General features: G+C 46.8%; 1 protein-coding gene across 1 annotated transcript in view; it reads right to left on the reverse strand.

The window, feature by feature from the left end:
* Positions 1 to 18,338, reverse strand: part of pcdh7a (protocadherin 7a) — a 59,659-nt gene extending 41,321 nt beyond the window's left edge. The window contains exons 1-4 of the mRNA XM_079499672.1: positions 18,021 to 18,338; positions 15,818 to 17,639; positions 14,292 to 15,474; positions 1,031 to 1,819 (exon numbers count right to left, since the gene is read on the reverse strand). Coding sequence (XP_079355798.1) covers positions 1,031 to 1,819; positions 14,292 to 15,474; positions 15,818 to 17,247 — 3,402 coding nt within the window. The 5' untranslated portion in view covers positions 17,248 to 17,639; positions 18,021 to 18,338. The remainder of the gene's footprint in view (positions 1 to 1,030; positions 1,820 to 14,291; positions 15,475 to 15,817; positions 17,640 to 18,020) is intronic.
* Between the last annotated feature and the right edge of the window lie 2,560 nt (positions 18,339 to 20,898).

Genomic DNA, 20,898 nt, shown 5'->3' on the forward strand with positions numbered 1-20,898 from the left:
GCCTTAAGAAGCTGCTCCTCACGACCGCATCAGCACTTTTTTGGCAAGCAGGGGATGAATGCAGAGCTGTCCATCAAAGCAATGGGACAGCGCCCCTTTAAGTAGGCCAAGCTGTCACTCACATGTCAGCCCCCGTGGACAGGGGAAGCCCTGCTGTGTCAGTGTGTTTGTGATGGTACGTGTGCGTGTGCGTGTGTGTGTGTGTGTGTGCGCAGTGTGTGTGTGTGTGTGTGTGTGATGTTGGGGTGAGTGATGGCGTCTTAGCATTACCTGTCAACATGACTTCTAACTGCTGTTTTCCTATGCGAAAGACCAACACATCTGTTGTCTCTGTGCATGTGTGCATGTGTGCGCGCGTGTGTGTGTGTGTGTGTGTGTGTGTGTGTGTGTGTGTGTGTGTGTGTGTGTGTTTATGTTTTCACCTGCGGGCCAGGGTGGGGTGGGTTCATTGCGTAGAATGGAAAGGGGCAAGACCGAGGCGCTGTATGAGCCCGAGAGCGACCCCAGCTGGGGAAGAAAACAAAGAAAAAAAAACACCACGACAGCAAACGGGAGGCCGTCATGGACTGTACAAACAAGACATGACCAATTTACACAGCTGGGGTCTCCTATACTCCCACTCCACTGCACACACACACCAATTGAACTCATAAGGGGTTTACACACACACGCACGCACGCACGCACACATACACACAGGTATTTCACCGATGCTAAGGTCAAACTAGTTTTTAGAGATCAGCCAGGGTGAATGCAGCTCAGCATCATCTCAGCGAAAAGGCTGAGAACAGGTGAAGCTACGAGAAGAAGACCAACAGATCAGGAGACAGAATAAGAACATAGAGGGAGAGAGAGACAAACAGACTGACAGAGAGAGAGAGAGAGAGAGAGAGAGAGAGAGAGAGAGCTTTTGAGAGATTTGTACATTAACAATTAACGTATGCTTTTTTTTTACGACGAGAAAAACGTTTTGCAACCGAAAAAGACCAACCCCATCCCCGCTCCCATCCCATCCCAGTGCTCCTTCCTACCTGTTTGCTGTACTTGTTCCCAGTCTGGCAGCCATACTCGGAGCACTGGTCCGAGCCCAGGGACATGGCGTCTGCGTTCCCGCTGCCCCCGCTGCTGCTGCTGCTGGAGCCGGCGCTGCCCACGGGGCAGCCCCCGCTGCCCACGAAGGTGTTGGACGGGGGCAGCTCCTGGACCGCCTGGTGCTTCTTGCCCTCGGCAGGGGGGGAGTGTGGCTGGAGGTGGACCGCCGGGAGGGGCGAGCTGGACTTGTAGTGCCTGGCCAGGTCCGGGCTGGACTGGTGGCGCCGGCCGCCGCCGCTCATCCTTGGGCTGCCGGGGTCGTTGTCCATGGCGCAGTAGCGGGCCGCCAGGCGCTCGCTGGCGCTGCTCAGGTCCTCGTCGTCGTCGTCGTGCCGACGCAGGCCGTTCACCGTGACGATGCCGCTGTAGAGCGACCCCACCGACTTTCCCCCGGTCACGTTCACGCCCACGCCGCTTCCGCTTCCGCCGCGCTTGTCCCTGCGAGGCTTCCGTCCGCGGTCCGAGCTCCCGCCGCGGCCGGCCTGTGGCTGAGCTCCCTGGGGAGTGAAGAAGTCCTCCTCTGGTTCCTTCTTGCCGGCCTCGTAGCCGTTCTTTCCCTGGGCGCCGCACTGCCGCGCCGTGACCACCAGGAGGATGACCAGGATGACCGCGGCGGCGCCCGCCAGGACGCCGATGGCCACGCTCAGGCGCTGCTTCCCCAAGGCCCGCTCGCTGTCGGGGTCTCCCGCGATGTCCAGGGACAGAGGGGCCATCAGGCTCCGAGCCACCTGCGGGTAGAGACAGAGGAGGAGGAAACAGTAGCGGAGAGAATGTGAAAGTGAAAAGAGTATAGCTGTGAAAAATGGTGTTTATGTCATAATAAAAATAGACTCTATGGCTCCACACGTCCTATTGTATCACTTATATATAAATCAGTCTGCCACCCTGTCACTGCATGTTGAATCCAATATCTCACCATCGGGTTGTGACTTCACACAAAGTTAAGCAGGAACAGCGGAGATTGCAAATAATTCATGGAAATTAACTACTGCGCTTGTAGATCAACTATTTCTGCTATTTCTCGCTCTTCTTCCTTCTGTCTCTACACTATTTCTCTAGGAATCCAGGAAGGCAGCTAAGAGCAGAGATGACGGGCCGCTCCCAGAGTATAGTAGCCTGGCTTTGGCCATACTGATAACGAGGATTCACTTCACGCTTCCGAGGAGGCGTCAGTGAATCCACGCTATGCGTCTGGCAAAGCCAGGCTACGAGTATAGAGCAACGATGGCCGTCAGCTCCTGAGACTACGCCCCCCACCCTGAGTCTCGCCCTAACCTTGGGTTCCTCATTCCGTTCCACAATCATCTCATTTTGTTTGAATAAATTGTTAAACTTAAGTAGAGGTGTGGTCTCTTACCAGTGAAATGTAAGCAAAATGTGTGTGTATAGCGAGAAGAATTTGCCAAAATCCCCTGCAATGTTGTTCTGTTGGCATGCACTTTCTTTTTGAGCATCAAGTGCTGGCAGGTGTGTGACTGGCACCTGAGCATGGGTCTTTGTTGAGTTTGTGAATTCTCCAAGTAACAACACTTCAGTATAAGGTGCAATACTGGTGTTCTGTCACACAGAGTGGAAACATTATTTGGTGTCAACCAAAACTTATGACCAAGTTCCGTGAGACTGACTGGTGAAGTCAAAGGAAGACGACACCCAAAGAAGCTTCACTGAGGAACCATAGGTTTAATTTCAGAGATTTACAGGCAAGATTTGCACAATGGTACCAAAGACGGATGTCTGCAAGGCCAATGATCGGGTGCCAGTCACACACCTGTGACTGGCACACACCTGTCAGCAAATGGTACCAGGGCTGACACCTAACCTAATAATGCGTAATCTGCGTAACGGAACACCAGCTTCACTTGACCTATTGCACAGGCCTTATCCTGAAGGGACAAACGTGGCATCTTTCCATGGGGTAGTGTTACTGCATGGCGCATACACAAACCCATGCCAGTCACACACCTGGGACTGATGGCAGGTCGCTCAAGACAAGAGCGATTTAATACCAACATATTGGGATTTTGGTGACTTTTTCGGAGGCGCTACCCACACACGTTTAGCTGTGTTACTTATTCCATAATTGCATCCGTTGCAATTTACAATTACAATTTAGGCATTTAGCAGACGCTCTTAATCCAGAGCGATTTACATTAAAGCTGACCTTTTTGGTATTCAGACAGCCAGCAATGGGTGCAGAAAAAAATTAGTCTCTGTGACATCTAGGGGCCGCAATGTGCATTTAAAGATTTTTTTCCTTTTTTTTAATAATATTATTATTGCTTATAGCAGCTTTAAGCAAGAACAAAAAGCATGGCAATACATCACATACATAAAAAAGTAGTTATCATGAATCATACGTAAGCTAAGAACGTAACAGTGGAATATCTATATAATGAAACTATGCATGTACATACTTTATAGTGCTATGTCTACATACAATGCTATAAGTCTACATAAAATTACATAAGTTAATTGGGCCTTTGCATACGCCTGTAAGGTCGTCGTTGTAATGCTGCATTCACATGGGCAGATGCAAAGATACAGTCCACCATTAATTTTCAATGGAAGCCAGCGACATAGATGATCCAACGTTTGTAACTGCTGCAAAAGCTACAACAGCTACAAATACACTGTGTAGCCTTTGTATCTTTGTATCTTTGTATCTTTTGCATCTGCCCGTGTGAACGCAGCATAAAGGTGACTAATCAACAACATTATAAATGCAATAGAGCACCGAAGTCCTGACGTCTCTGTCAGTAGAGGGCGCCAGTCCATATATGTATGAACTGGCCTGGAGAGATTTCTCAGTGACTGACTATGACTGGTATGTTCAACTAAGTAATGGAAGAGGAAGAACATCCGCACACCAGTTTGTAGAGCTCCGAGATTTACTTTATTTTAAGACAACAAATTGCAACGTTTCGACTGACTATATGTTATTTGCCTGATGAAGACCTAGTCGGTCGAAACGTTGCAATTTGTTGTCTTAAAATAAAGTAAATCTCGGAGCTCTACAAACTGGTGTGCGGATGTTCTTCCTCTTCCTTGATGTTTGATGATGCCTGACATCCAGCACCTGGCCTGAATATAGGCATTGAGATGCACACAACCTTCTCTGTCAACTAAGCCAGGGGTTCTCAACCCGTGGGTCGCGACCCCTCGGGGGGTCGCCAAATTATTTTAGGGGGTCCCCAAATTATTAAAAATAAAATAAAAAATAAAATAGATTTTTTTTTTTAATTTTTTTTTCATGATTTTTCAAAAATAGCAGACCTACAAGTTCATAGCGCGCCACTCGGTGGCGCGCTATGAGCTTGTAGATCTGCTATTTTTCAATAGCTAAATTATAACAATGCTTAAAACACAAAGGGGTTCCCGCCCAAAATGGTTTAAGGTTATTGTAGCAGTCAATTTATATTGGGGGTCAGGAGGGGGCGGGGCGGGGGTCCCGAGACATTGCCAAAGCATTTCCGGGGGTCTCCGGCCAAAAACGTTGAGAACCCCTGAACTAAGCAATGGTACACTCATGCCCCACAAGGTTGCGTCAAATATATTGTACAATATTGGATTTGCATGTTTGTTTGGCTTTTGTGTTTTTATATTTTATTTTATATATAGCAAGAAGGGAAAATGGCAGTAAAAGTTTTGTATTTTGTTCTAACCTGGTTTAGGAATGTTGTGTTGGGGCAGAAACTGAAACATTATTTCTGTTCTCAGAACAAACCGACTGAACACAAATTAGTTTTTGAGCCCCAGCTGGTTCAGTCTGCAATGTGGGCCTTTGGGAGGATTCCAATTTTCGGTGATTTTTAAAGTATACGTTTCAAGGGCTTCATAATTGAGTCACACGCGTTACTGTAGAAGCAGAAATGAACCGATGTAATCACAGCCTGCTGCTGAATCTCATCTTAGCATTTACATATACCCACTTTTTTTCTTTTTACCTTTTATCTGAGGGATCATATATCATATCAGTAACTTAAATCTTAAAGTAAAGTAATCTTCATAGATGAGAATGAGACAACATTAACAAAGCAGAAGTAAATTCACATGTGATATTAGCATAGTATAATAGGGTGTTTTTGCCTCGATTACAATTATTATTATTATTATTAGTTGTAACAATCTTGTTAAAAAGGTGAAAAGATCAGATCTACAAGGTCAGAATGTGGTACGATGGATGCATCGTGAGTTTGCGGATTGGATATTTTCGCTATTCTTTTACGCCATCATTGTGCAATGATGTACAAATTGATTTATACATTTTGAACAGATTTTTGTCTTCTTCAATCAACTATGATAAGCGGTTGAATAAGATGGATGGACAAAAATCGGTTCAAAATTGAGGGTGTCGATTCGTCGATTTTTTAAGAAAAAGTGAAAGTGCTAGGGAGAAGGGGGGGAAACCAGGCAAAAGTTGTACATGGGATTCAGTACATGTGTCTGAGTTAATCTCGCAAGCCGCTGGGCTGTTCAGTGCAGCACCTTGCATGCTGCCAGTAGGCCACACATTTTCACATGCTTTATACTTTTTTTAAATAATTAACTTTCATTCATCATTTAATAATGGATGGGGCTGAAGCCTTGTCCCAATACGGAGTCATACATCATATTAGGTCATAGATCAGTGCTTCCCAAGCATTTGAGCTCAAGACACAAAAGAGAACTTTGATGTCTATACCCCGCGACCCAAGCTAGTGGAAATAGCCCATCTACAAGTTCACAACACGTCACAATGAGACATGCTGTGAACTTGTACATTTTCACAATGGAATTTCTTTTTGATACCACAGTAGCTGCTGTTCTTCAAACTTGCAAACGCATCAATGCTGCTACCGATGAGTGATGTCATGATTAATGGCAGCGCCCTCGAACCACAGGCAGACAGTGGCATCGCGCCATAGAATCCACCGTCTCTTAACCCATTCTGACCTGAGATCAGATTCTAAAAATGTCTTCTACATCCTGACAGTTTTCTGAAAAAGCTATGTTTATATGTCAGTCGTTCTTCGATTTTTCAAAAATAGCAGACCTACAAGCTCGTAGCGCGCCACTCGGTGGCGCGCTATGAGCTTGTAGATCTGCTATTTTTCAATAGCTAAATTATAACGTAATGTAAATCCTTTAGTTTTCTGAAATAAATATTTTCACGATTTTTCAAAAATAGCAGACCTACAAGCTCTTAGCGCGCCACTCGGTGGCGCGCTATGAGCTTGTAGATCTGCTATTTTTCAATAGCTAAAGCATAACATAGTGCTAACACCAAAAGGGGTTCCCGCCCAAAATGGGTTAAATAAACAATATCCCCATTGACAATGACGGCGTAGGAGTGGATTTGCCGAAGGATTTGTGATCGCCATTCTATATCGCGAGCTGAGAATAGTAGGTGATACGAGGCAGTTAGCATTAATTGAACGTTAATCGACTATGTAAGTTGGACCGTGAAGTGAAAGAATCTCAAGTGCCTTAATTCCTGCCAAGATGTATTTTGTTTTCCTCTGCGGGGTTATAATTATTTCAATTCGGAAAATCCCATTCCGTTTCAGTTTTTATTGCACAATACAACCCTCGGTGTTGTTGTATCCATTTGTAACGGAAAGCGGATAAATCTGTATGGAGTTATATCAGCACAGAGGATTTTACTGTGGGCAAGAAGACATATCTATACTTCATCTTGATCAATACTAGCTCTAACAGGGTTAAGACACTCATAGGTCATTATGTGTTTGGGTGCGAGATAATGGGGTCAAACAACAAAGGGTCTTTGCTGCACAAAAGGGGTCAGCGCACGCACACACACACACACACACACACACACACACACACACACACACACACACACACACACACACACACACACACACACACACACACACACACGCGGGCGCACGCGCGCGGGCGCACGCGCGCACACTGTAGACACTCTAACACTTTGCCATTAAAAGTTCATTATAAGAAAGTGGGTTATGCCGGAGCCGTAACAGACCTATTACTGGTTGTGGTGGCCTGACAATGGGCCGCTGGAGCATTGGCTTGGAGAGCCCTGCTGGTAATATGAAATAGGGTCATGCATCAGAATATAGCTAATCAATAGAATGCAGCTATTCTAGCACAGTCATTATGTGGATTACACACACACACACACACACGTGTGCACGCACACACACACACACGCACGCACGCACGCGCGCGCGCACGCACACACGCACACACGCACGCACGCACGAGCGCACGCACGCGCACACACAAAAGCACACATGAACGCACGCACACATATACACTCCACACATCGGCAGAGACAGATGCATGCCCACATACTCAGTGTGCCTGTCTGTTAGTGAAACAGCTCCTTCTGCAAGCCTGACACCTTGTCCCAAAAGCCCCAAGACATTTTCTTTTAGACTGTCAAGGCTGGAAATGTCACGCTCATACAATTATCCGCTATCTTATGAATGGCACGCATTAAGGAGAGAGAGAGAGAGAGAGAGAGAGAGAGAGAGAGAGAGAGAGAGAGAGAGAGAGAGAGAGAGCGAGAGTGGAAAGAGCTGGCCAACCTGCAGAAAATGTTTCATATTCTCAATCATTAAATAATGACTAACTACTGTCTGCACTTCTGGCAATGCTGGGGAGAGTGACACACATGCAACTTCACTGTTCTACTTGGCTTAATTACATTATCTGAAGTGCATTAGGCTACTCGTATAAATGGTAAATGGTGCATTAATATAGCGCCTTTATCCAAGGCGCTTTACAGAGATTGTGCATTACATTCACCCATCCACACACCGATGCCGGCGGAAACCATGCAAGGCACTAAACTGCACATCGGGAGCAATTAGGGGTTCAGACTTCAGAGTCATGCTCAAGGACAAGGACACTTTGACACTATGGGCAGTATTATGCGTGTCTTAAGTACCAGGTCTTATTACTTAACTTAAGACCTGGAGGCGTGATCAATGCCATTTGGCTATTCTGAGTGGCCAAACAGCATTGACCACGCCTCCAGGTCTTAAGTTAAGTCATAAGACCTGGTACTTAAGACACGCATAATACTGCCCTATAACTCTGGGGGAGCCAGGGTTCGAACTGGGAACCTTGAGTTTCCCATCCGGTCACTCTACCCCTGAGGTACTGCCGTATACAGACCCCCCCCCCAACACACACACACACACACTGTATACACACACACACCCGAGCTAAGAATGGGACTGTATTATATGTCATTGTTTCACAATCTATCTGCAGGTTCAGTCTCATTGTTTTAGTGCGGGATCTCCATTCTGTTGGTCTGATTCCATTCTTCCCTGTTGTTTCCACTGCACAGGGGCCCCCTCTCTCTCCCTCTCTCTCTCTCTCTCTCTCTCAGCTATAGCTCTGCTCTCATCTGCCCCATTGTTCTGCTGCTGGCTGCCTGCAGTATTCCATCCCATTCTCATTCTGCTGGGCATCTCTGTGGCTTAGCGCATCCCTGCACCGCCTGTGTTTTCTGATGCGTGCACACGAGTAGCTGGAAAGAGATACGGAGCCCTATGCCATATGAATAAGCCAAGTGTGTTCATGTGTACATGGTGCGCACGCACACATGTACACGCGTGTGTGTGTGTGTGTGTGCGTGCGTGCGTGCGTGCGTGCGTGCGTGTGTGCCCGCGTGCATGCCCGCACATGCACGGACCGCGGTTAAATGTTCAACAGGACGGAGGAGCAGCCACCTCTCCCGTTCCGGTGGAGTGTGTGGAGTGTGTTTCTCTGTCGCATCCCCAACTCCCAGTGGAATCTTCCACTCTGCTGCATGAGCTTTGTTCTGGCGGTGCTTAACATCACCATCTATCTGTTCTACTCTCTGAGGATTTTGTTATCTGCATGTCACTGAAGACACCGGCACTATGACTGCGACAAGAGCTTCTCCCCTGGCTATGCCACTGACCTGGGCTTAGAATACATCAGGTTTTATTTATTCGTGGCTAAATATAGGCTATTTAAAGGCCGACATAGGAGATTGTATTTCTTCCCCTTTCTTTTCTTTTTCTTTCTGAACTGTTAACTGTCAGTCGAAAACTAATGAAATGCTATAGGCTTCAAAGAAATGCATAAGAAAAATATAAATCTCGTTAAAGTAATTGCTTGCAGTGGAAGTGTAGTAGTGTATTTGCTGTATTTTAATCAACCAAGCCCACGTTGGAGCCCGCTGGGTTTTCCCGACGAAGATCGTGTCCAAAAGAAACAAACTAAACTTTCCCGCTCCAACTCTGCCGCGCCGTGTGCTAATTAGCCAACATGTGGTTGTGCCAGACAGTGTTGGAAATAGAAAGACTGTAGTGAGTTTCGGCCGCGGCGCTGCAGCAGCAGCCGTTTTCATTCCCTAATTACAGCTGGCATCCATCCACCACTCAGTGTGACTTCATTATGAGAAGGAGGTATTCTCTCCTCCATGTCTTCTACTCAATTACTCCTCCAAGTTGCGTTTCTCAATCAAACTAAACTACCCATGTTGTAATCTACAGGGCCTTTTATACAGGACTGTGTGGACACATTACACCCCATTGTTCCATTCAATGGACTCATTTAGCTAGGCTGTAGTTAATTCCACCTGCAAGGGTCATTGTTCCATGATGGCTAACCAGGTGTTCTGCCAAAACCACTTGCACCCCAGTGTCCCTATTCTGGGAATGTCGTAGTAAGCAAGCTGTCAGCGACAACAGAAGATCTACAAGCTAACTACGGTTGAGGTGTGAGTTTGTAGGTCTTTTCGGCAAAGAGATTTTGTGTATTGGGGGGAAAAAGAGGGAGGCCAAGAACAGACCCCTGGGGGACCCCAGTCAATGAGGTATATACATACTGTATGCCATATGGTTTAGGTGGTTAACACATTCTGGGCGGGAACCCCTTTTGGTGTTTTAACTAAGCATTATGTTATGCTTTAGCTATTGAAAAATAGCAGATCTACAAGCTCATAGCGCGCCACCGAGTGGCGCGCTACGAGCTTGTAGGTCTGCTATTTTTGAAAAATTGTGAAAATGCGGCACAAATCTTTGAATATTATATTCTTTCAGAGCGAACATTTTTTTAAATTTCGACGTCAGGCCTAAAGGGGTTAATCTGCACCAGTGGTTCTCAAAGTGGGGTCCAGGGACCCTCAGGGTTATGGGGGTCTTTGAAAGGAAAACGTTTGAGAACCACTGATCTATTCTACACCACCTTGATTGTTTCAATGTGTCCTTTTCAGCCCAGTCTTGGACTGAAAAGGACATTGGACATTTATTTTGTGAAACAAATGTGTAGTCTCTTCTTGTAAATGTAAAAGCTCTCATCCGAGAGAGAGCGAGAGAGAGAGAGAGAGAGAGAGAGAGAGAGAGAGAGAGAGAGAGAGAGAGAGAGAGAGAGAGAGAGAGAGAGAGAGACAGAGACAGAGACAGAGACAGAGATAAGTGACTTTTTGTGACTTTAAATTGATCGTTTTGAGAAAGCCTGAAAGGGTAACGCACAGCTCTCGCATACTCGTATTTGTGAAGACAGGATTTCACGTCACTCTGTCAGAGAAAATGCTTCAGTACTGGAGTTTCCGTGACTGCAGGCAGTCCATGTTGTGTTGTTATTTTTGTTAAATAAATGCCTAAGCCAAACTGCAAATGACTAGAATCTACCGACAACTGCTTTCATCCAAAACAGCATAATGTAACACGAGCCGCCGATGCTGTTGTGTTACACGTCACCTCTGATTCAACAATGGAACACGATGTGAAATCACACACGACGAGAAGGGCATCTTTGTTTGGTTCGTAAAAAGCAAAGCTGGCAATAAAAGTCGTCTCTGATTTACACCACTGTTGTGGGAGCGCTGCATAAAAGCGACTCGTGATGTTAGGATTGTTTTCAACAATGTCAAAAGACAAGTTGTGGCAATGGAGCTCCCTCAATCTGATGTACGCCTACATCAGAACCCTTAACCACGTGAACCGGAGCTTTCATAGGGTGCCCCGTTGTCTATTTGGCAAAGAGGAAAAAAAGGAGGGGACAAAGTATATATAGAGCCCTGTGGTGCCCCAGTCAACAAAGTATAATATGCTTTAAGTGGTTTTAACTTGTGTGTGCACTGCTACATACACAGCCCATCAATGTACTCAACTTACAGTAGCGCTTAATAATGTCACGATACTTCAGAACACCAACACATTGATTTGAACACCTTGAGAGATTAATAAAATGTTAAGATTGATTGATCTCCCCATCTGAAGTGTCTACAAACAGTATGGTGTTAACCTTTATCTCTAGTTACAAGTGCTGCCGCAGGCCTTTCCTGAGGGGGCAATTTGATGATGACAAGCTATCCATGGCTGTTCAACCCACAAACTATGACTATCAAAGCAAACATTCTGACCACACATGGGGGCTGATATTTCTTTAGACTGCAAACCTATGAATCGGCGAAAGCAAGTCTGTAAACAGGGGCCAAGAGATGCGCTGTCACTTGTTGTTACCCACCACCACTGCCACCAATTGTTAGGTGGGATTGTGGATTGGCTGTTTGTCAGTGGAAAATAAAAACCTTAAAATGACAGGAATTTTTTTAAATGTGTTCCAGGCCTGGATAACATAAGTGAAAAAAGCTGGACAACTAAAGATAAGGCAACACAGACAACATATAAGGCGTCAACCTCTCCCCATGGCAGCCCAGTGCACTAGTGTTGATTCCGTTGACTAAAACTATGACAAAAGAAAAAAGGTCGTTGACTACCTTTTTTCACTGACAAAAACGAAACAAAAACTAAGCTATGACGACTAAAACTAAGACTATTTGACAATTTCATCAACAAATAAAAACTAGACTAAAATGTCTGGCAGGGAATATGGACTAGTGGGCAAGAGATCCAGTAGAAATAAAAGACAAGTTATTGTATGCTTGCTTGGTTGCATGCTGAAAATAGCAGATCTATAAGCTCACAACGCGTCGCAGAACGTCACATTGTGAGCTTGTAGATCGGTTATTATGGGCTTTCAACCAATTGTAAAATCAGGCATTAAGACGCCATCAAGGCACCAGAAAAACGACTGTAGATTTAGTCGACTAAAATCTTATGATATATAGGCTAAAGCTAGACTAACAAAAAAAACATTTCAGGTGAGTAAAAGATGACTATAAATACTTGAAGTTGTATTCAAAAGACTATGACTAAAACTAAATAAATATTTGCTGTCAAAATCAACACTGAACCATTCCCCTTTATATAGACTACAGACTCCCCCCATGGCTAAGTAATCAACCAACCCCACAGGATTGCTACAGTACTAGTAGCAATCCACCCAAGATGCTCCCCATAATGTAATCAGCTCTTTAGGCACCACACCCCACTATCTGTGCACTACACGGGCGTCAAGGCAGCTCCCCCAATAACAGCATCTGCATAAACACGCATTTTAGATTCCATGTCACAGCAATTTGAAAACATTGAATAGAGAAGTGAGCTGTCCATTTTCTTAGTAACTGAGAACATGAAGGGTGATTTCCAACAGCATAACATACATCAGTGGTTCCCAAAGTGGGGTCCCCAGCTAAATGATAGTTTGACATTTTGGCAATACAAATGGAACCAAATGGACCCTAACGGGTCCATTTGGTTCCATTTGTACACTCTCAGAGTTAAATTAACATTGATTTTACAATATAAATCGGGGTCTCAGAGATTAAATTAAATGGGGGTCCTTAAAATGAAAATGGTTGAGAATCACTGCTAGAGCTGTAAAAGTCTTCTCTTATGGGGGTCCTTGGCATACATTTCAAATGGGGGTCGACAGGCTAATGAGTGTCATTGTGGGGGTCCTTGACATGAAAAAGTTTGGGAACCACTGCAATACTGTATAACATAACCTAAATGTACTGTTATTGTAGTTCACCATCACCAGGTTCCAACAGCAAAGTGTACTAATTCAGTCAATCACCTCTCTGAATTCACTAGCTCAGTTCCACCCATTTCCTTATTTCTTAACAACCATGACAGTTTTGAGATATCTTTAAGTCCAATATTGGAGAGCAGCTGGACAAGAAGAAAGGCTAAAGATGTGGCTTCAAATGAACATGCTTCAACTGACCAGCCAGGACCAGATCCATCCATCCATCCTCTCTCTCTCTCTCTCTCTCTCTCTCTCTCTCTCTCTCTCTCTCACACACACACACACAGTCACACACACACACACACTACTGTACTTTGGAGCTCTGCATTCTATAAAGCTGGATCATAAAAAGAAGGACTCAGTAATACGGTTTTTGTTTTTGACTAAAGGGCCATTTTACATGAATGCCAGCTGGCCACAAAAATAAAAAAAATAAAGAGAAATAAAAAAGGTTCAGCTAGATAGAAACTACAAATAAATTGGCAACACCAACAGCCTTCAAAGGACAAATGGAGTTATTTATCTGGGACAAATACACACAATTATTTCTCTGGAAGAATGAGGAGAAAATTGCAACACCCCACAGACGTTTGGAAATGATGCAGTTATCATGTCATTCTGTTGGGAAAATATTATTTTCCCCCCACCACTTACGTTTAAACAGCTATAATCATCAGCCATTACCTGTGTGTTCACCACTCTGATGTGCTATCTTTGTGGATTGTGGTCGTTATTTAATGGCAGGGAGGACGCCGCAGAATCCTGACTGTAACAATGGACCCTTGGAGATCCACTTTTAACTCTTGCTTTAGCTGTGGGCTATGACAGTGGCATTAATGTAGGCTTACCACACTCTCTCTCTGTCTCTCTGTGTCTCTCTCTCTCTCTCTCTTCCTTTATCTCTCTCATTCTGTGCCTGCCTTTTTCCCACTCTCTGCCCCCCCCCTCCTCTCTCTCTCTCTCCCTCCTCTCTCTTCCTTTATCTCTCTCATTCTGTGCCTGCCTTTTTCCCTCTCTCTCTCTGCCTCTCTGCCCCCCCCTTCTCTCTCTCTCTCTCTCTCTCTCTCTCATGCGCTTATGTGCATTCTCTGTGCTTCACACACAGAGACACACAGAGACACATATGGGTACATAAAAGCACTCACACACGCACACATATAGAAACCTGCACACGTTCCCTCTCTCTTGCTCGGTTGCTCCTCAGTTCTGTCCCTCAGGATGTTTCACTCTGTTTATCTCACATATTACCATATCTGTTCTTCTTGACCAAAAAAACAACAACAACCAGCAAATAATAACACTCAAGGATATTACCTGTGCATCCACCACCGTGGCGTTGGCCAAGCTCTCGTTGATGAAGACATGGACGAGGGCAGTGGTGCAGAGCGAGGGCAGGCCACTGTCGTTGACCCGGACCACCAGACGATGCAGCCCTCTGTGGCGCCTCTCCAGTGGCTCCGCCAAGGTGATCACCCCGTTGCTGTGGCCGATCTCAAACAGCCGGAAGGGGTTGCCCCCTATCAGGGCGTAGCGGAGGTCTGCGTTGGGCCCTGTGTCCGAGTCCGTGGCTGTGACAGTCCTGACAATGGTGCGGGCACTGCTGGCCGGCGGGAGGAGGGTATAGGACTCGTTGGTGGGGGACGTGACCGAGGGGGCGTTGTCATTCTCGTCTGTGACAAAGAGTGACACGGTCGCGGTGGCCGTTTTGCGAGGCTCCCCGCCATCCACGGCGCGGACGCGGAAGGTGTAGGACGAAAGCTTTTCTCTGTCAAACGAGGCCGAGGAGAAGATGGTGCCTGTGTTGTTCTCGATGGAAAACACCTCCTCTTGGTTCCTCTCGCCATTCTCTCCCTCGCTCCTCTCTCCTCCTCCTGTCGTCTTCTCCTCATCTCCGTCCATCTCCACAAACAGACTCAACTCTGCATTGTCTCCTTCGTCTGCATCCGTTACAGTCACCATGCCCACCGGGCTGTTGGCAAGGAGGTTCTCCTTGACGTAGAAGGTGAAGATTTCCTGGACAAACTTTGGAGCGTTGTCGTTGCGGTCCGTCACCTGCACGACGACGGTTGCCGAGCCCTGCAGCGACGGGGTGCCCTTGTCTTTGGCGATGACGCGGAACTCGTACCTCTCCCGCTGCTCGCGGTCCAGAATGCCCGACGCGCGGATATCTCCGTTGTCCGTGTCGATGTAAAACGCCCCGTTAACGGATGGATCCAAAGAGTAGGCGATCTCTGCATTCTTGCCACTGTCTGCGTCTGTGGCGACCACAGTCACCACCCGTTCGCCAGGCGAGTTGTTCTCTGCGAAGTGGACCTCCACCATACTCTGGGCAAAGGTTGGAGCATGGTCGTTGATGTCCACCACTCGCACCATCAGCGAACTATTACTGGACAGGCTGGGGCTTCCGGAATCTACTGCCACAATGGTAACGCTGTACTCTTTGGTGGCTTCATAGTCAAGCAGGGCAGAAGTGTGCAAGAAGTATTTTTTCTTGTTTCTGTGAAGACAAACAGAAAAACAGATATTTATGTGTCATTGTTATTTGCTTCCATATGGTGGAACATTTGGTGAATGTTAAAGATAATTAATATTATACATTTTAATCTGCTAATTAAATTGAATAATCTGACAGTCTAGTTGTTTGTCAAGCTCCCCTGTCACCCCCCGCCATCAATTCAGTCACATCTGCTGAGTGTGGTTGAAATAATGGATGACAATTACAATATTCGAGATAACAAGCACACAGGCTCTTAAGGGGTGACAGATAACAGATGAGGATATATTTTAAAACAATATATTCATGATGTTGTGCGGTGCTGTGTGCTGCATTTTGACAATACCTGTCAAAGGCTTCGTCCGCTGGCAGAGGCGGCAGCGCTGTTTCTCCGGCTGGTTTCAGCGTGAATGGGACGTCTCCCACCACTGTGCACGTGACGGCCCCGTTCTCCCCCTGGTCTCGATCGGACACCTGAACCAGAGCCACCGGGGTGTCCACCAGGACATTTTCGGGCACCAGGGCCGCCCCGTCGCGGACAGGTATCCGCCCGATCTTTCGGATCTCCACGACGGGGACGTTGTCGTTCTCGTCGCGGACGGCCAGCACGACGGTGGTCCGGTCGGTGCGCGGCGGCTGACCCCTGTCCCTGGCCGTCACCGTGAACCTCAACTGGGCCACCTCTTCCCTGTCGATGCGGTGGAGCACGCTCAGCCATCCGGAGGCCTCATCCAACCTCAGCAGACGCCTCACGGACTCCGTGGCGGCGCCAAAGACGTACTCCACCTGTCCGTTGACGCCCACGTCGCGGTCCGACGCTCTCACCTGCAGCACAGGTGTTCCCGGTGGAGCATTTTCGGCCATTTCGGCCTCGTACACGGCCCTCTCGAACCGCGGGCTGTTGTCGTTCACGTCGGTGATGGCGACGCGGAGCAGGGCTTGGGACGAGCGAGGCGGGTTCCCCCCATCTCTGACGCGCAGGACGAGCTCGTATGAGTCTCGCTGCTCGCGATCTAGTGGGCCCTTCACGATGAGCTGTGGTTGCTTCTCGCCGTCTGGGGTATCTGCGACTTGCAGCTCGAATACGGTGCTCCGTGCACCTCCTCCTGCTCCTCCGTTTTCACCCGTTCTACTCCTTCGGTCGGCGGCGACTCCTGGTACTGGGCTGGCCCCTGCTGTGCGCCTTGTGCTTGAACTTGACCCGGCACCGCCGTCCTGAATCAGCTCATATCTGTCAATCCCGTTACGTCCAAAGTCGCGGTCGGTCGCCGTGGGCAGAAGGTACAGGGTCCCTATTGGCCTGTTCTCCTCGACTGAGAGCTGAAGCACAGGGGAGGGGAAAGACGGGGTGTTGTCGTTGATGTCCGTTATGACCACGCGGCCCTCGAACAGGTCCACCCAGCTCTGGAGCGGCCCGATCACAGACACCTCAAAGTCCAGGAAGCACTCGTTCTCGTCGAATATCATCTGACACTGGGGGAGCTTCTCGCGGTCGATCCGCCGCTGCCCCGTGGTCAGCTCACCCGTCACGTTGTCTATCTTGAAGAACTCAGAGCCGCTCTCCAGCGCAAAGGTGACGTCCCCGTTGCCAGTGCCCGCCGTGAGGCCCAGGTCGGCGGCCACGTTACCTATCTTGACGTCAGGTGGCCCCTCCTCCGCCACACGGTACCGGAGAGCTGAGTCGGCACTCGGCAGCTGAGTCAGCAGCTGCAGTACAACGACCATGAGGCTGAGAGCCTCCGCCGCGGAGGAGTGCACTGCACCAAGCCTCCGCATGGCTCTCCCTCTCGCTTTCCCACTGTTGTCCCTGGGGCTTTTATTTCTCTACAGCCGTGTTTCTTTTGTCTCTTTTTGTTGTAGTATCATCCGTAAATCTCCGTTCCTTGTGAGCCTCACAGCGTGGTCTTCTCTTCCTGGCTTCTCCCTCAGCCTCCAGCTTTCTGCAGTCTCTCGCTCTCTCTCTTCCTCTCTCTCTCTGTGTGTGTGCCTTATTGCTTCTCTGAGCACTGTTCGCTCACACTGTTGGATACTTTACTTCAGTGAAAAGGTTGCTTCATCTATTCCCCTCCTTCTTTTCAATAACCGTTTCAAGTTGTGTGTTGTAATTCCCCTGTGGCATCACACTGTTCAGAATACACAAGGATGGGAAGAAGGGGAAAACATCCACCCTGCAGAGAAAGAAGAAAACTACTGTAATTCACGCGACTGTGATTAATCCACTTGACTCTCTCTGTTTTCTCGTTCCGGGGAATTATCCCTGCTGTCTCTCAGGGTTCCTTATCAGTTTATAATGCCGTTTGTAATTGGCATACTCCGATTACATTTGGGACACTGGCTTTTCTCGCGTTTTACACTTATAAACTGCAATGCAGCAGTAGCCTACACAAAAGAAAGAGAGAGAAAAAAAACTATCAGACTCTCACAATATCCGGCACCTAGCGCCAAGGAAATTAACGCACGTTCACAAAAAGAGATAAAGCCAGATAAAAAGTCTTACGGATGCTGTCATTCTGACTCATTCATATATAGTTTAATTTCGCCTTTCTTACCTGGCTCCAATTTGAGTCAGTGGACTGCATGCGTTCTGTGGTTTTCCCGCAGTGAAGCAACGTGCCAAGCGTTGGATTCCTTCACGCAAGTTACAAAGACAAGAGTGCTTTTCAAACCGCGAGTTCTTGGGGCAAAAAAAGAAGAAGAAACAAATGAATAAAACCGACCGGGAAATGACGCCACTCAAAAGGCGAGAAACTCCGACATCAGACAGCGACAGTTCAAGTGTAATTCCGTGATAGGCTCTTTGTGGTCTTTCTGCAATAAACCGAGTGAAATGCGTCTTTTCCAAGAGTCCCGCATTCTCCACATGCGCCTCCTCCTCTCTCTCTCTCTCTCTCTCTCTCACCTGCACCTTCTACTGCACTGCTTGCTGCTGCTATCAATGATGCTGCAGTCTCGCGCTCTCTCACTCTCTCACTCTCTCTCTCTCTCTCTCTCTCTCTCTCCCCGTTCACTGCAACATTTCTCTGGCCGCGTAACTTGATCGTTGAACTGTAACGGGAGAGGCATGAGGCGGTGTTGGGTCGCCGTGTGTGTGTGTTTCGGTTACGGGGGGGACAGACCTGTCCTCCCCCTGTCATAGCGAGATTAAATGGCTCGGTGTCCTGGCTGCTGACGGCTCGTGTGGAAAATATCTTTATTCACGTGCACTTAGGATGGGGAGAGAGAGAGAGAGGGGGAGAGAGAGCGAGAGAGAGAGAGAGATGGCTAATAGAAGTAGAGCCCAATACTTACTTATAATTCTGTAATCTCAGCAGTTTTACTGGGGCGAGGAAAGAAGAACACTTATAATTCATTCTTTTCTGGGGGAGATAAAATAGCCACGAGCTCAGATTTGGGCTATATAGGACCAGCCCAGGACATCTAGAGCAACACATTAAGGTCCATGTGTTTCTGGAAGAGGCTGTGTACCTTCACTTGTGTGATCATTTGTGACACTGCGAACAACATTTCAACACTGCACGAAGGCTGTAGTGGAGACTATAGGCTGCAAGCAATTACTAATTATAACCAAAGCCATCATGATTGAAATATAGGCTAACAATAATAATACTATTAATAATAGCCCAATACTAATAAGCATATAATAATAATAATAATAATAATAATAATAATAATAATAATAATAATAATAATAATAATAATAATAATAGGTCTAATAATAATAGCCCATAAATAATAAATGGAGGTTGCCTATAGGCTATATCACTGCAGATGTTTTTTGTTTCTTGTTGTCCCTCTGGAATACTAAAGTAACCCTTTGTCTGACTGTATGCAGCACACACACTCTCTCTCTTTCACACACACACACACACACACACACACACACACACACACACACACACACACACACACACACACACACACACACACACACACACGCACGCACGTGCACGCACGCACACACACGCACGTACACACGACACAAGTCTCTTCGGGACGACCGGCGGCAGCACGCGCTGCATGCTTGGTGAGCGCATTGCAGCATCCATCCATCCATCCGGGCTGCCTGCCTGCCGCTAGTGACGCGAGAGCGCCGGAGTGTGAGTGAGTGTTCTCTATTCCTGCTCTGTCTATTGTACAGTGTCAGAGTGTCAGTGTGTAGATCCATATACATGAGGAGAGGAGACGTTCTGCTCCATCTCGTCATCACTAGAGGGCTATAGGCTATACAGTATAGCCCTACAGTACCTCTCTCTAAAACCCCTCCCTCCTTTGTGATAGGCCAGTTGTCGTCATTTATACATTATCCCACTTCCCACTACCGACTGAACGAGCGGACCGGACCGAGTGAGCTGAGTGGGAAGAGGGGTTCCCTCTGCCTCTCACCCCCACCCCCCTCTCTCTCTCTGCTGCATGTGCACAATGTTTGGAGGAGAGAGAGACCGTAGACTGAGTGAATAACTGACCAAAAGCTGAGGTCAAACGAATACAGAAATTACAGATATAGCCATCTCTCTCTCTCTCTCTCTCTCGCTGCATCAGGAGAAACTGAGATGTGTAGCGGCGGGTATAGTATATAGGCCTACTTAGCATTCTGTCTACAACGTTCCGAAGGCGTTTCGGCACGCGCTCCCTCCTAGCGCACCCGTCCCGCGCCCTCTGTTGTTCGATCGGTGCGCTTTGATTTCCCTCGCAATCAATCGCGGAAGTCAAAGTGTGTGTGTGTGTGTGTGTGTGTGTGTGGGTGTGTGTGTGTGATGGTTAGATCAGTGTTTCCCAACCTTTTTTGTCCCGCAGGGCACACTTTTCATAGCCTAAAAATCTCAGGGCACACCTAGATATACGGTGTATAGGCCTATCTATATACATATACATACATATGTGTATGTATGTGTATATATATATATATATATAGTGTTGGGAAAGTTCATTTATTTTACGAACTAGTTCAGTTCTTAGTTCATCATTCAATATTTTGAACTAAAGTTCATGGTTCCAAAAAATGAAATATTTTAGTTATTTTTCGTTCTTTCTTTTTTGAATTATTATTATTATTATTATTATTATTATTATATATATATATATATATATAATTTATCCCTCAGAAGCCTATAGTATCTAACCGTTAGATACTATAGGCTTCTGAGGGATACATTCTCTAATTCAATTTAATCAAGCTGTGGATTTTCCCACATTTCTAATAAATAGGCTATTAAAAAGTGTGTTGTATCCCCCTATGGGGTTGGAACTTATGAAGACCCTATAGGCCTACATTTTAAAGTACTTGATTTGGTTAAAAAAATCAAATCGAATCTTTTTGCGCACCTGTTTGCAGGGCTACATCAGGTAGTCCGGGAGCTAGGCCCAGCCCTCATACTATTTTTTGCTACCTTTTTTTCACTATTATTTCCTGTTAGCATATACCTTGGG

The sequence above is a fragment of the Electrona antarctica genome, assembly GCF_951216825.1.
Source record: "Electrona antarctica genome assembly, chromosome: 4".
NCBI classification, from domain to species: Eukaryota; Metazoa; Chordata; class Actinopteri; order Myctophiformes; family Myctophidae; genus Electrona; species Electrona antarctica.